The 16,424-nt window shown below is 39.9% G+C and overlaps 1 protein-coding gene across 5 annotated transcripts in view; it reads right to left on the minus strand.

The window, feature by feature from the left end:
- The window catches only part of UMAD1 (UBAP1-MVB12-associated (UMA) domain containing 1), an 87,156-nt gene that overhangs the window by 23,755 nt on the left and 46,977 nt on the right, over positions 1-16,424 (minus strand). For all 5 annotated transcript variants that reach the window (XM_076331442.1, XM_076331445.1, XM_076331443.1 and 2 more), the window contains one exon: positions 633-718. In XM_076331442.1, coding sequence (XP_076187557.1) covers positions 633-718 — 86 coding nt within the window. The remainder of the gene's footprint in view (positions 1-632; positions 719-16,424) is intronic.

The following is a 16,424-nucleotide window of genomic DNA, read 5'->3' on the forward strand; positions in this document are numbered from 1 at the left end:
ATGTTCTATAGATGCAAAACAGGCTCATTGCAAAAACATTTTCAGAGGAGGTGGAGAAGAAAATAAGTGTACATCATATGCAGAAATATTCTGAAAAGCCCTCTTTGGTATACATGGATTAAATATTAAATAAACCAGATGAAGAAAAAGAAGTCCAAATTTACAGCCACACAGTACTGAAAGAGAAAGAAAACACACAATAAAGACAGTCTATTATACTCACACATTTACAACATGTTACTTATAATGGTAGCTGTGGAAATAAATGACATGTAAATGTTTGACATTTTCCATCACTACTCACCACGCTAATGCTTCTATGCAATTCATTAACATTCTAGCTACAGTTTCATGCTTGCATGTCTTAAGTATAAAAATAAGATACTCAGCAATACCACACAGCCCAGCCTTCTTACTATTTCTTTTTCAAATCAGTATCAGTGACCTTGATAATATCGCCATCTAATTACTAGCAATGCTTCTTTTATGATAGATGATGAGGAAGGCTGAGTAGGCACTCAGTCTAGGGAAGATGTGAATGTGTTGAAACCTTCTCCTGCAGGACATTCATGCTTCTTAAATGAGCTGCTATGGAAGCTTCATCATGTGTGCATAAGGAAATAGTCTCCTACCTGTGGAGGTTGGTTGTACATTGGTCTGGTCTCTGGAAATGAGGTTTTATCCTTTGACTCTCTACTTTGATCATCAATTGTGTCACCTAGCAAAGTAAAAAAAAAAACTATTATATCACTGAAATCCTTCATATTGTATATGGAATAAGAAAAACTCTTGAGTCTTCCTAAAATCCAATTATACAATTCCCTGGGAAAGGGAGAACTCTGCTGCCACATTTATATTTTACAATTTTGAACACAAGGAAAGAGAAAAGCATTTGAGAAGTGCTCTGCAAAAACCGGGAATAAATCTGTGTCAATTACTTAAAGGGAAAAATTCAGAGGAAAAAAAAGAAAGAAAAAAAGCAGGGCCCCTATTTTTGCACACTTTAGGACCATTAAGTTCTAATAATGACAAAGTGTGAAACAAAGGAAACATAGTACAAGTATCTGGTGCGAAAGAGATACCAGGTGCGCACATCCGTCACGTCCCAATCCCACATCAGGCTAGAGGACATGTGCGCCATTACTCTACCCTCATTCGTAACCTCGTTTCCATACAAAGGGTATCTGTGCATGAGTGCTGAAAGAGAGACACAACATACTGAGAGAAATTGCCTGGGTTTGACCGTACCAGGACAACGACCACTTGGCAGGCTGGGCACTAACCTCCTCCCATTGGATAGACGTGGCTACCTCTGACCAGGATTTTACTGAAAAGACATGGTTCAGTTTATCCCAAAAGCTGCAGCTGGTGCCACTCTAAGATGGGCAGACCACAGCAATAAACTAGAGACAGAGAATTTAAATTGATTTTAAAGACAGAAGGTACATTATTAATTTTATTAAAAAGGTAGAGGTAGTAAAACAAAAAAAGCAGCCTTTGTTTCTCAGATATTGTAGAAGAAATATCCACCTAGCCTATCTTCTCCAATCTTCTTTGTTGGTGGGAGGGTGTACAAGAAGTTGTAAAGATTTTGTGGGTCGTCTCCTTCTGCTGTTAGTGCTACTTGGCAAATAGTTTGTAAGAGGAGACAACTTAGAAAGATGAAAGATTTAGTCACATAATTCTGGTTTTATTTTTATTTGAACTGATATTGCTTTCTGTAATGGAGTATTTTGAAAGTCTGTATCCTTAAAGAGTCTTGCAGCAACAATTCTAAATTAAAGTGTTCAAGTTACTGTACTTTAACTCCTTTGCTAAGCCTGTGTTTTTGGCAGTCCTCTTCCATTTTCTCCAGAGGTTTAGTTAGAGCTGATGCACCTGGCAGAAGCCATCGGGAACAGCAGCCAGCTTTTGCCCATGCCCAGTTAGCCTGGAAGCTAATGACGCATGCTTGCTCCACGCTGTCATCAGCCCCTAAGGACTGACTAGTCAGGTCCCCCGGGTACAATGTAATATTTGGCAAAGTATCTTATGAAAACAAAGAAAAATAATTAGAGGTCTTGTAAACACCTTTTGTGTTCCCTTCTAGTCCTACATTCCATGAAGAATGCAGGAGGAAAGACTCCACAAGATACCCCTCCCTAAAATCAGGACTTGTCAAGGGAACTTATGCTGGCTGCACGGAGACTTGTGAAGATGCAAGTAGACTGCAGCAAGCTGGACAAAGACTTGTCGAGTGTGTAAGGAAGAGCTGCATAGCCAGTCAGTAGCAAAGGGACAGCTAATTGAAGTCAGTGAGATGATTCATATTGGGTAAAGTTGGGTGTATGCATACACATACTGAAAGAGAGTTACACAGGAGATTTAAGAAACACTGGAACCAACTTTTTACTCCTTGTTGTTACATACCGTTCCTGAGAAAGCACTCGGAAGTTTTTATATGCAAAAAACAGAAGACCAAATTCATGTGTGTTAATGCTATCCAGAATACACTTTTTTCCTGTGATTAGTTTTCCTTAAGATGAAAAGAAATCTTTGTTTGAAATCAGGACCAAAGGGTCAAAAATGTAAAAATGTTCACAGGAAAGGAAGAATAAGAACAGCTCATTTGGAGAGAAATGAAATTTTTTGACTTAGACTTTTGACATCCAACTCCCAGAGGTCATAAATTCTTAAGGAGGCCAAAATGTAGCAATATCTATAGTTTCACAAATCAAATTGACTTTGTAAACTGAACTTTAATGCAGAGCTCTTCTTTGATTAAAAAAAAAAAAAGGCAAATGGGAAAAATGGCAAAACCCCAACATCTTGCCAAATTTTCAGGCATATGGTTCTGCAAGAATAAGCCATGAATCTTTGTATAGACTGTTATTATTTGAGTTAATGGAGTTAAAACAGTTATAGGCAGCTGCATACCAAGCTGCCCAAGATATCCACTAGGATAGAATAGTTTTCCAGAGAAATCAGTATTCTCAGTGTACTTCTTTCACTGGTTCCTATCTCAAATATCCAAACAGATTAGTCATCCTCATTTCTAGTAGCCCAAATAATGAATTAACTCTCAATTACCTCCCCAGCTCCACCAGTTCCCAACCTTATCAAGCTTGCCATAGCTGACCCATCTTGTTTAGCCACCCCCAATTTTTTTTTGTTCAGCTTGCCTTGGTTTCCCATTGACCTCAATTCTAATCTCTTCCCTTAACTGGAAGTCACAGTTTCTCTTCCCTCTTCAGGCTCAGCCTTTCAAATGCTTCCCTCTGATCTGGCTTTTCCTCTTCTCCACTGCAACCCTGCGATCTCCTCTTCCCATCTCCCTACATGTTAGGAAGGTGGATGAAGGTAAACACCGAATAGACAGACATCCCACAACAGCACAGACCTTTGGGAGCAGCAACTAATGTGGGTTCTTTTAAGCCCTTCACACGTTCTGGTTGATAGTTTTTGACTGGGGAAAAAAAAAAACCAACCACCACCACCCTGCCAAAGACCCCAGAAAAAATCCCAAACCCAAACAATTCCCCTTACACAATCCTGATGTAAATAGGCATATAATTACAATTTTGCCAAACTAAGCAACTGAAATCTGGCTTTGAAAAAATCACAAACATATAACCTTAAGAGGCAGGGCTACCAATTCCCCACCACCACTCCCCAAAAAAGTCTTTCGTCAGAACTGAACTGCAAATACATTCACAGATAAGGCCAGAGGGACCACTGTAATCATCTAGCCTAACCTCCTGTATAAATATAGGCCATAAGATTTCTTGAATTAATTTGTTTGAACTATAGCAAGTTTAAAGCTGTATTTTAATTAAGAGATAACAGACAAAATTATTCATTTTACAAAACAATTAGATTCTGGCTCATATATCCCTTGGTTTAAAAGCATTATGCAAAGTTTTAGTCATAAAACTCCTATTAAAAGAAAAATCTAAGTCATGTATCTAAAAATGTCGTATACTATTTAGAGACTATAAGAATTAGAAATGAAGGGCGCTCCCTGCAGTGTAATATGGTTTAAACATCAGCAGCATAATCTGTGATATGCAGGACATCACTAGGAAAATTTATCAGGAAAGAAATAATCATGCTTATTGCTGTAAAATATTCCCTTACTTATCAATGGAAAAATATTTTCAAGTTTGAAAAGAGAGCAGTAGACATATTTATCCTACTGTCCAGATGAGCCCATATTTAAAATCCTCAGTCTTGGGAGGCTGTTTTTAAGTTATATTAAGCCTCTTCCAGGCCCCAACGAATGGCGATGCACTCCAAGGTCAGACATACATTTCTCCTTTCACTGAGCTGGTGCTGGAGTTACACCAACATTCTCTGAGTTCCACTGGTATCTTCTTTTTCCAAGAACTGCAGCCAGGTGTTGCACAGGAAAGAAATACCCAATCCAGTCTTCAGTATGTACTATGTATGTCCCCCCTCAAACCTCAGAATTTTTTGTTTCTTCAGAAATCTGCATTCAGCTGCCTATCTGGACCTCAGCGAACTCTTGTATAGAAAGGTTCAACCACAAGTTTGGCTTCTACTCAACAAGGAAGTGGGGTTTCTATTTATACTCTTTCCTCTTCCAGCATTTTGTTATCCTCAAGCTGTGTAGTCTCTTGATCAACAGACAGCATTTAAAAGCCTAACCCGCCCTCACTTTAAAAAGTTAAAACCAATTGTAAATATATTTTAGGTCTTCTGTAACTTAGATTGCCATTTGTCCTAGTCTGTGCAAGAACCCTGTGAGACAGTGAAGCATGTGCAACACAGCAAGCAGTAACTAGCTACCAAATACATGGATTTTCAAATGTCACCTTCAGCTTCAAAAGAAAGACAGCTATTTTCCATTATACTTTAGTTAGTTGCTTAACTATTTGTTGCCTGTCATTATCTTCTCTATCCTGCATAGAAATGGCAAGAACAAAGAGTATTCTGGCTTCTACTCGGAAGCAAAAAGACAAAAAGTTTTAAGAGAGGATTAGTAGGATCTAAAAACAGGAGAGGCTGACCCTGTGGAAGCATCAAGGTTTTACTGCAGTTTCTTGCCCCTCTTTCTTACTCATAAATCTTCCCCTCTCTCCCCGAGATAAGGAAGCAAGCCAGGCCAGACACACCAATTTTAAGTCACCCTGCTCCAGAATAAACTAACAGAACTTCAGGCTTCAGTCCATTGACAGTCGCAGCGCTTTCAATGTAGGGAGGTACTGAAGAAGTACTGTAATTCCCTCTCCCCTCTGAACATCTGAGTCTTGGTACTCCCTACAATCTCACTTCTGTGTAATGGGATAGTATCATTTTTCTGAGTCCTGCTCTTCTCTCAGCCTCTTTTAAATAGCCTCAAGCTCCCTTCAACAGGGAAGAAATGTGTTTCTGCTCAGTCTCTCCCCAGCCCTGCTTGTTTCTCCAGCACCCACTGCCAGGGTCTCACAGCTTCCATTTGCTTCCAGCACCACTGCAAGCTTATTAGTAAAAAGTTCCTTTCCTTTCTTTGTGCATACAGCAGACAGGCAATCAGCAATGGATGTCAAGTGTCTGCTGTTCTCCTCACTGCCGTTTCCATCCTCAAGCTTCATCTCAGCCGCCCTGGTTCCTTTCAGGAAGAGTCCACAGCTACATTTAGTACCAAAGAAGAGTGCTGAGCTGCCAATCCAGAATATCAGTCAAATATGTTCACCAGCCCCTTCCTGCCCAACGAGTGAGCTGGGGACTGCAGTGGGGCAGTACCAGGGAACACTGATGGCAGTATCCAAGACACAAAATTATGCTGGTTTTATGGGATCAGGACAACTAACAGAAGACAGAGGGAAGACCTTTACAAATCTTTGCTAATGAGCATAGAATCACAGAATGGTTTGGGTTGGAAAGGACCTTTAAAGATTATCTAGTCCAACCCCCCCAAATGTACTGTACACACTTATGGCAAAATATAATAAACTGTAAGTGGTTTGACACTTCCCATTGGTGATTAACAGACCACTGAATGATCCATCTGAATCAAATAAGGCACTGGCCAAGTGCTGTCCTCTTCAATGAGAGAGTTGGGACATTGATGGATAGGTGGTTCTTCTCTTTTCTTACAGTGGGACTACCATTCTGTCTAGCATTAGTGCTATAAAACCTACACATTAATCCTCATTAGCTTCCATGTGCACATGGCCAAGACATAATAGCCTTATAAGAATATGTATAGTTGGCAAAACAATGAAGTCATCCTAGTTTCAGGTCACCTCATCCTGGTTTCATATTAAAGCTTTTCTTATCAACAGCAGTTTCATTTCAACAAGCTAATAATACCCCCTAAAAATCCAATATATCAGCAAAAAGATTCTCCACAGCTGCAACTTTCAGCAAAACAAGAGTTTAAGAGTTTATGCTGCATAAGGGTGAGTGAGAAGGAAGTCTGTGTAAGCCCATGCTAAGGCAGAGGTCTGTGTTAGCCTAAGCAGGCACATGGTAAGTCTTTGGCAGCCTTATACTGAGTTTCAACAGTGTTTTTATAGCTGGGTATTAAGGTGTCCTACAAATAAATCTTTGACCAGGAGTAAAACTTACCAGTATCTTCTCTAATTATCCTGATGAATCATGAGAAAAATCTATACAAACCTTGCAGAATGAGAACTCTGAAAGACTGATTTCTTCAAACTTGTGAAAGGGAGGGGAGGAAACTGTAACAAGGTAAACATTATCCTGAATGTTTTTGCATTTACAGACATGAAACAATAAGGTACAGTCCTTTCCCAGTTAAGAGGAACAGCAAATCCAACTACAGCACATGCCACTGAAAATTATGGCAGTGGGACTCCAAATTGCTACCCAGTTTCATTTTGGTATCCCATCCTTCTGCAGGTGATCTGAATGTAGAGTCTCCATTTTTTCCTAAACAATTCTGTCAGGGTCTTCTCAACCCACATCCCACTATCAAGATCACAGCAAAAAAACCCACAGATTAAAAACTCCCCTACAGAAACTTTTTTTTCCCCAAATGAAAACTTTCAGGAAGATGGCAATAGAAAAACAGTATGAGAGGATTCGAGGCTCCTGTAGAGTTTCAGTATCTCAGATCTACATACTTTTAAGTTTACAAAAAGCTTTTTATTTCTGTGCTTTTTTGTATTTCCAACTTCTTAAAAGTTTGACTTCTTTCAAAGCTTTCCTGGATCCTAAAACAAAGAACCCTTAGAGTTTAAATCCAACTCCATCTCCAGCCACTTCACTGAGGCTAAATCATTCCCACTCCCTCAACCCCCATTTATATGGCTTTCTTTTAAGAGGTGGCCAGCTCTTTCAGAAAGCTGATGAATCAAAAGCCAAAGATTCATAGCAAAATTTTGGTTGGAAGGAATCCCTGAAGGTCACACTAGTCCAACCTCCAGTTCAGCACAGGGCTAACTTCAAAGTTAAACTATGTTCCCCAGGTGCTTGTCCAGCTGAATTCTGAAAGTCTCCAAAGATGGAGATTCCACAGCCTCTCTTGGTTCTCAGTTATATCTATCCCTCTACTATTTGTTACCTGCAGGTCCACAGTCATGTTTAAAGAAAGCTGTAGAATTCATTCATCCATGAGCCAGGATCTCCTATGATTAAATTTTATTTCACTTTGGTTTTAACTTACAATACTTCCTTGTCAAACATAAAGAAATGCTGAGGTTCAATCTCATTCTGTTTTACTGGTGTGATACATCCATGCAAGTACTTTCCCCTGCGTTATATGTGCATACCAGCCTTTCTAAGTAGCTCACAAAAACACTGAACCCCCTCACCACAGCATCTCTTTCAGTAGATCTCACTTTTCCATTTTGCTGTTTGGAAATGCCATTCTAGAGTTCATTACCCTAGATGCTGCCACACCTTTCTTATCTAGTTTTGCTATCGGAATGAGCAGGCGATATGACTTATCAGCTACTCAATACATCCTTAGTACTGAAGCAACCAATATAGTACAGATCCAAGTAAGGGCTTATGACATGTTCAATCATTTTATAAGAAAGAAGTTGAAAACAAAAGCTACACAAGAGAAGCGTATGTCCTATAAGACTTCTGACCCAGCAATCGTGCTTATCTGGGCATGTGTGCCCATGCTTCAGGGAGAACCTCAAAACTATTCACCACTCTTCCTTTGTTCAACTCATACTGTTCTGCGGAAAAGCCCCCAGCATATCTATTATATGTTAACATTTATCATGAACATTGTCCCTAAAAAGAAATCTGCAAAACTGCCTGGAAGGCATAGATTAGATGCCCCACAGAAAAATCTGTAAACCGATCACTCAGTCTACCCATATTAGGGCCACTTACATCTTTGTCCCACTAACTGCTGTGGTATGCGTGGTGATGAGCAGATGATCATATACAACCTCATCCCAATAACAAGCCTTCATATGTGGGCAGCTGCCTACAACATTCATGTTAGTTACTAAGAACTTTTTCTGTCACATCTTCTAGAAACTCTGAAAGTACCAGAAAGCTGAGTTAATACTTTGTGGGAGAAGAATTAATGCATAGGACAGAATGCTCATTTAAGGTAAGTTTTATGCGACATAATTGTAAGACATCTTCTCCAAAGTAACCATCATTTCCTACTTAACGGGCTACCATCCTCTCAGAGGCATGGAAGCCCCCACTCAATTCTGAAACAAAGTTAAGCAGAATTAATTTAGAACATAAACACCACACGCAAAGTTATATAGATACACTGATACACAGCTTATATGTGTCTGTGACATACAGGCACCAATACATGTGATGCAGGAAGTTAAATCATATCTAAGCTTCCATCAGACACACTTCAGACAAGGCTTATAAGTAGTCTGCTCCCCTCCCCGCATTTTTCTGAAGGTTTCCCTAGACAGCAGCCTGGCAATCTTATGTCACTCTGACAATCTATATAATGTCAATTCTGAGTGTAAAACCTTATGTTACATCCACTGCTGCTTTTGCATTTCTGTTACATGCTTGCAGAGTTTTTCTGAACACAGCATATCTTGTTTTCCTCTAAAAAGATGTATAAACTCTGTTTGCATTTTGTGTAGTAACAAGTTTATAAACATACCTAGAATTGTTACACAAAGGTTCTGAATATATATTTTTTTAAAAGGGAAAACTTAGATCCAAAAGCAATCTTAATAAATTATTCAATAAAACAAACAAAGTATCTCTGCCTCCATAACTCCTTGAAATATTACTTTTGGTTTACACTGTTAATTCCATTGTATTACTATCACGTTCTGATGTACCTCAGTCTTAGGAAGGGGATCTAAAACCAACAAACAAACAAACAAAACAGGTTAAGAAGTAGGCAGCCTCCTCACAAAAATAAAACATAAATCCATTTAACCTGTCCTCAGAAATGGCAAAAATCAGCACAGTAGCTAATCTTTGGATCAGATCTCTCTCATGAATAACCAGCTCCACACAGATGATTAAAGGACTACATAATTATATTTATTTATTTATTTTTTAGAGCACATAGGTCAAGAATGTGGATTAACTAGGATTAAAGTGTTATTTTCCGATTACTTTTGTGCTTTAAGCTGGTTTAGTATTTCTAGGAACTTTATTTTAAAGCCAGCTTTGTAGAAGAAACTACACTATGGAACTTCTTGTTTACTTTTGACTTGTGTGTAAACAACATGGAAATGTTCACTTCAACATGTTATCGCTAGATTGCTTGACTTTAAAGGCAATGAGATAAATAGCATAAAATATTCACACAGTCTTAGTATTTCTGGCTTTAGTACATTAAAACCTTTCCACCCATTGTTTGGACCTTCAATTGCATTTTCACATTACACAAACGCAGTAGTGGAGAACTGTTAGGAAAAAATTTGAAGTATCAGCACAGAAAAGCACCAGCAGAATTATTTAAAATCATCCAAAGAGGAGGGCAGAAGTTATTTTGGGGGGGTAAAGGGACGAATTAAAATTTCTGATCAGAGAAATCTAGTTCACAAAGTCTAAAAAAAATCCACCATGTTAAAATATCCATTTACAAAGATACAAGGGCAACAGATCAAAAACTCTAGTTGGTATGTTTTTGGTTGCATCTTTCAATGAAATCTCCAAACATTTGCATGTACACCAAAAAGTGACATTAACACTGCCCACAAAGCAAAGAGAGGAAAAAAAATAATTGTGCAGTACTTGAATAATTTGTTAAAAAACAAAAATATCTGCCAGGAATTCGTACTGTATTCTTATCATACATAGAGAAAATGAAGAAAGGTCACAGATGGTTGTAACTTTTATCATCAGCTGTTAATGGTGTGGAACTGTCTGAAGGCTACGATCATTTATGCCAAGTTATGCCTACACTGTACACCAGTCCCTTCCCTAAACTCTGCACAGAAATGGCATTTTCCAGCTGAAACCAAAACATTTCAATTTGTCAAAAAAACAACAACAAACATCCATGTAGGATCACAGCAGCTTCAAGAGCAAAAAGGCAGACAGGCAGTTTTCAAAAAAGAACATTTCTGGTCTCCTGAGATGGCAACCACCCACTTCCCCAGAGGCCTTGGGGAGCCGGCGGGGTGAGCTGCAGTGGGTTTCAAACTCTGCAGCCAGGGCTTCCAGTGAACTCCAGACTTATGGGCACTCAAGATCCATGATGATGTGTCACCTACGTTAACAGGGGCTACCAGATCTTCCAAGAAAGACTTCCTGATGATCAAAGATGAAGGACCACTCCCTGTCTCAGGCTTTCGAGCTTGCAAAGTTCAGCAGACCAGAGGCACAAAGGTTTCTGAATTCCCCAAAATCCAGTGGCAGATTGTCCCAGAAGCTGAAGTACAAAATTTTCCAGGTTCTGTGGCTCCTTACCCACCTGTTCAATGTAAAGTTCCCAGACAGGTCCACCCCACACATGTAATTTTTCTGCAGAACGTTTTCATGCAATAACACGATTAGAATAGACTTAACTATCTGTTTTGTAGAATCATAGAATCGTTTAGGTTGGAAAAGACCTTTAAGATCATCAAGTCCAACCATAAAACTAGCACTGCCAAGTCCACCACTAAACCATGTCCCTAAGCACCACATCTACACGTCTTTTAAATACCTCCAGGGATGGTAACTCAACCACTTCCCTGGGCAGCCTGTTCCAAGGCTTGACACTTTCGGCGAAGAAATTTTTCCTAATATCCAATCTAAACCTCCCCTGGTGCAACTTGAGGCCGTTTCCTCTCGTCCTATCGCTAGTTCCTTGGGAGAAGAGACCGACACCCACCTCGCTACAACCTCCTTTCAGGTAGTTGTGGAGAGCGATAAGGTCTCCCTTCAGCCTCCTCTTCTCCAGGCTAAACAACCCCAGTTCCCTCAGCCGCTCCTCATCAGGCTTGTTCTCCAGACCCTTCACCAGCTTTGTTGCCTATCTTTGGACATGTACACCCACTACACAAAGCTGAACTGCTGTGTTCAAGGAGCCATCTCTGGAAGCAAACAGCATTAGTCTGGATGACAGCTCTTTCAGGACTTTCATAAACTGGCCTTAAGAATTACTATGGGCAAAGTAATTTTATGAAAAATCTGAAATCTTACTTGGTCAATGCAAAGAATCCACTCAAGTATTTAATTTCTTATGGGTATAGCAGTAAAAAAGTAGGTAAGGTCATGCAATTTTTATAAATTCTGTTTAAGATGCTCTTACATGAACCCTGAACAGGAGAAATTTTGCGAAGATGATATTCTTTCCCATTTCTAGCCATACTCCTTACCACCTCCGTTTTGAGCTCAGTACTCAGAGAAAAGCACAGACCAACAGTGTCACCCTGCTGCCTCCCTATAAAACAAGCCAACGAACCAACCCATCCCATGCACAAAGGGCTGTGTTAACAGATACCTATTCAAGTGGTTGAAAATTGGCAGATGAAATTCTAGGTCACAAGGACCTGAACTCCTGTATCTGATAGGCAGCTGCTACAGTAGATTAATGATTTTCACAAAACAACAGAGAATTCAGTTTCCATGATGCAGTTACTGCTTTATGTGTGCTCTACTTGGGAATGTGTCCTATATTCAGAACCTGAAATCCTCACACTGTGATCTGCCCACAATCATTACACGGCCTGATGTGCAGAAAAACTAGAAGGAAAAAAAATCCAGGGCCATGAACACAAAATGACAGTCCTTTCTCCCCCAAAGACACTGCCTCTGTCTGGAAGACAACTGATTTTGTATCTCCTTTGAGAAGAGGTGAGGACCACAGGCTTAGTGCCTAGAGGTTTACACACACAAGCACTGCAGCAGGACAGATACCATATGTGGCTGCCATCAGACCAACTCAATGCTGCCAAAACGGGTGGACCCATCTTTCCTCTCCTCTCTGAGCTGTTTGCTCCTGCCATTCCCCTCATCCGTTCTGAGGCTAGACTGGCTCCTCAGGATGTCCACTCAGCTCTCTAATCCAGAAGAACTGTTTCAGCTGGCTGAATTTGCTTTCACCTTAGTAAGCAGACCTGGCTCCCTATCAGGTATCTGAATAGCACTGTGAGATGAGACACTAAGAGACAATCGAGCAGCTCACCAGTGTCCAAGAAAGCATTTCCATTCATACCTCCCATTTCTGTCTTCCCTCTTACCTTACCTGGCTTCATCACTCAACCCCTTCGAACAAATTCACCTTACTAGAACAGCAAAACACGAACCCAAAGAAAGTTCACAAAATTGCAGAAAATTAAATGGTAAGAGTGTAGAGTTTGAAGCGGGATAAAGGAACTGGTCCTCCTTCAGGGGGGCAAAAGATCAGCCCAGCTACATACGGAGCTAGCCTAAGACAGGGTGATTTTCTCAACAGAGCAACTATTTCTGCGTGCAATATGAATAATCGTCTTTAATTGTTGCCTGGTTAAAGGTGACATTGTGTGAGACCACGCAAGCTGATATAATCACTTACCACCACTAAGGAGGGGAATTCCTCTTCCCCTCACTCAAAGGCCCTGCCCTTGCACTGACTCTGACAAACATCAGACTTTCCGCTTATTAACCCATCTTTTTCTGGGTATTCTGCTGATTCACAAAGTCCAGCAAACACCAGAGCTGGGGCAAAGTAAGATTCACTGAAGTGGAGGAAAGTAGAACCTTTGCTTTTGGGTGGCAGCAAGCTGATAAAATCAGATTATCCTCTCTCGCAAAACCGCTACTGGCCAAAAAACTCTTAGACGAGTAAGATCAGACATAGGAGAAGACAGCATACAGGATTTTGCCTTTGAGATATCCCACACTACTTAACTTTAAAGCTTTTGTGGCTAGAAAAAATTCCTTTGCTTTACTGTCCTGCCCCAAAGGGATTAATTAGGAACAAAGGCCTCAAAACCAACCAGTCTCAAACTTTCTAAGCAACTTGGAGGTTAGAAGACTGTGCCTGTTGTGAGTTTGTTAAAATGTAGGTGTGGCGTACAAACACAGAGAATGTTTTGGGGCTAATTATTGGGAAAGGGGAACAGCTGCAACACAGACCCCTAAGTTAGGAGATCAGGCTCCCCACGCAGCTATTGCTAACAGGCTTCCCCAAAAGATGACCAGGAGGCACGGATGTTAAACACCTGCTCCGTATGCAGGGAAGCATCTTTCCATCCAGTGACTAAATTGGAAGAATTGCTCCCAAATGAAGACATCTGAAGTCAAACACTCCTGTAAGCGACCTAATCCATGATTTCTACACCATTCTCCAACATGAAGGGTAGACCAAACCTAGGCAGCTGTTCTGAAAGGTTGCGATCAGAAGAAAAGCTCTGCTACAGCGAAAAGAGTTTCAGATATGGGATGTGAGCGTGCCTCTAAGAGCATCCCAGCAACTGAAGAGATTTGGGGAGGAAGAAAATGCTCTGGCACAACAGACACTCCAACCCCCCTCTAGTTACCTGAGGTTCATCTCATACTGCAGCCACCCTGCACGTGTTTTCTTTTAGGCATCAGTGCAGGTGAAATGATGCCTGCAGTGAAGGAACGAGGTGGGAACAGCGGTCTCTGCCTTAATCATGGGAAGATCCAAGCTAGAAGCACCAGGGGACAGGAGCTGAAACTTCACCTGGAATTCAGTGTATATGTTGAATGAAGGTATAAGAGAGGGATTCTGAGTTTGCCTTGCTTGAATTTGTTTCTAAATTAATAAAAATTGTAAAAAGTAACTGGACTACAAGTGTGTTCTGAAGCATGATTTCCTTCTCCCCATCTGCTTCTTTAATCAATTTACAGTTATAGTTGCAATCAAAAGTAATGAAAATACATCTTAGAATTAGTGTCTCTTTATTACTGTCCCAGAATCCCAAATTAAAAGCTCAGGACAGACCACAGGAACATTACCGCTGTATTAATACCCAGTCAAACCTTTTCAAAAGTTTGTCACAAGAGGTCTCAGATTTAAGAAAGGGGCTCTCAGTTGCACACATGCAAATAATGACTTTCTTTCACCATCTTACTTCTAATGCGTGGGTGTCAGGTGAATATATCCAAAGCTCGAATCCCCAGCAGCACATCAGAGAATGGAGTTCAGAAAACAACCTGACCACCTTTTGATCTACCACGTGTGAACTTAAAATATCCCAACCCTAGCAACACTCTCAGTGTTTCCAGGGGTCCAGCAGGAAAACAGGATTATTTTCTTATCTCAACCAACATGGCATGGATTTATTTACCTGTATTAACCTGAGACCAGGCTGTTCTCATCCGAGGTTTGCATTACCTACCATCCTCCTAGCTTGCTTCACACAAAACTAAGTGTCATTTGTGCTAATCGGTGCTAAGTGAACCAGAAACAAGAGAATGGCAGGGATCCAGCTGACTCATTAATACCAGTGTAACGGATTAACCCTTTTACATTGTCTTCCCACCCCCCCCAATTAGTCAGCATCAAAGAGGTTTGAGACTGCACACATCGGAAACGTAAAATGGGACAAAGTGTTTGGAAACAAAGGAGAACATCTAGGAGCAACATCATATTCTGCCATAAGGACTGTTATCTTCATATAACTTGGGAATAGTATTTTTTTTAAAGTTAAGCTAAACTTTATGTAAAAGGCAGCAAGAGAGTGGAATAGCCTGTCTGGAGAGAGCGAAACATTCTGATCTGTATAATTAATCCGTAACAAACTTGTCATGTATATGAAGAATGTGTAGTTCAGCATGAAACATACAACTAGCCACTCCAAGTTCAAAATAGTTATTAATTGTGACTATAAAATTACTACAAAATGTTAAACCTCAACCTTTCTTTGTTTTTTTTTTTACCATATGGGCAGCACTTTCTGATTTGTGATGTGAAACAAGATATTTTTGGTTTAGTCAAACACTGCTATTTAGAAAAATCCCTTCTAAAACAAACTGTCAGTCTGAGGTTTTACATTATACGAGATGGAACACTTATTTCCCCAATACTTACCTGCTTTAAAAAGTTCTTCTAAATGTGTAACTGCCAGAACTGCCACCAAAGATTAATGACTGCTCTCGGTGCCTCCAGTAGCCTTCTATTCCATTTTATAAAATACAAGCGTCTTTATTTCTTATAATAAGCGTATGTATGAACATGTGACATCTATACCTACATTCAGCCAAACAACACATCTCAGACAATTTAAGAAAGAGACCTCAACTATATTTGTAATAATGTTTTTGGAAAAGTGGGGCATTTCTCATTATGCAGTTATGTACACACTTCACCAAAACCTGGATTATTGTACTGTATAATTTGAATGCTAACGCTGAAGACTTAAACCCTGTTTTATGCAATATATGTAAGAACATCTCTATACATAAAATGTTTCAATGTGTAGTAAATTCTTGCCTGTATAAATGCTTTTCATCCTTTTAAAAATTCAGTTACAGTTTAGTGAATATTCTGCTTTTAAGACATCCATCCAGCATTTATATTTGCTTCACATAGTCTGTCTCAATTATACTACAGCTGTCTCACAGGGCATAGCTGGCCATCTTCATCATGAACAACCACCACAGAATCTGAAGTTCTTGATTAAAAAGCAAACGGTTTTGTGAGCCAAGCTAAAACTACCGCAGCTGCTCCATTTCACAAACCAAGCGCCATTCAGCTGGGAAGAATGGCACCGACTCTGAATTGTTCTTCCTGAGAGTTTTCACAATAAAAACAAACCACACTACTTCCAAATTTTCAAAGACTTAAAAAAAAAAAAAAAGTCTTCGCTATTCTGGAAACAAGTGTTTTCTTTTTACTCCGAGCTTTTGATTTCTACATCAGTGTTCCCCTATGAATAAAAAAAAGCAAAACCAAAACCAACCCCTCCCCCAAGCATACCCACACCACACGGGTTCCTGTAGATACTTTTAATGACCATCTACAGCAAGTTTGCAGATGTATTAAATAGGAACTGCAATGCTTAACTTCAAAAAAACCCAACAAACCAAGATACTGCTAATCAGCTGATCACTACTGAATCTGTTAAATATCAAATTCAGTG

Source organism: Aptenodytes patagonicus, chromosome 2 (genome assembly GCF_965638725.1).
Source record: "Aptenodytes patagonicus chromosome 2, bAptPat1.pri.cur, whole genome shotgun sequence".
Lineage (NCBI taxonomy): Eukaryota > Metazoa > Chordata > Aves > Sphenisciformes > Spheniscidae > Aptenodytes > Aptenodytes patagonicus.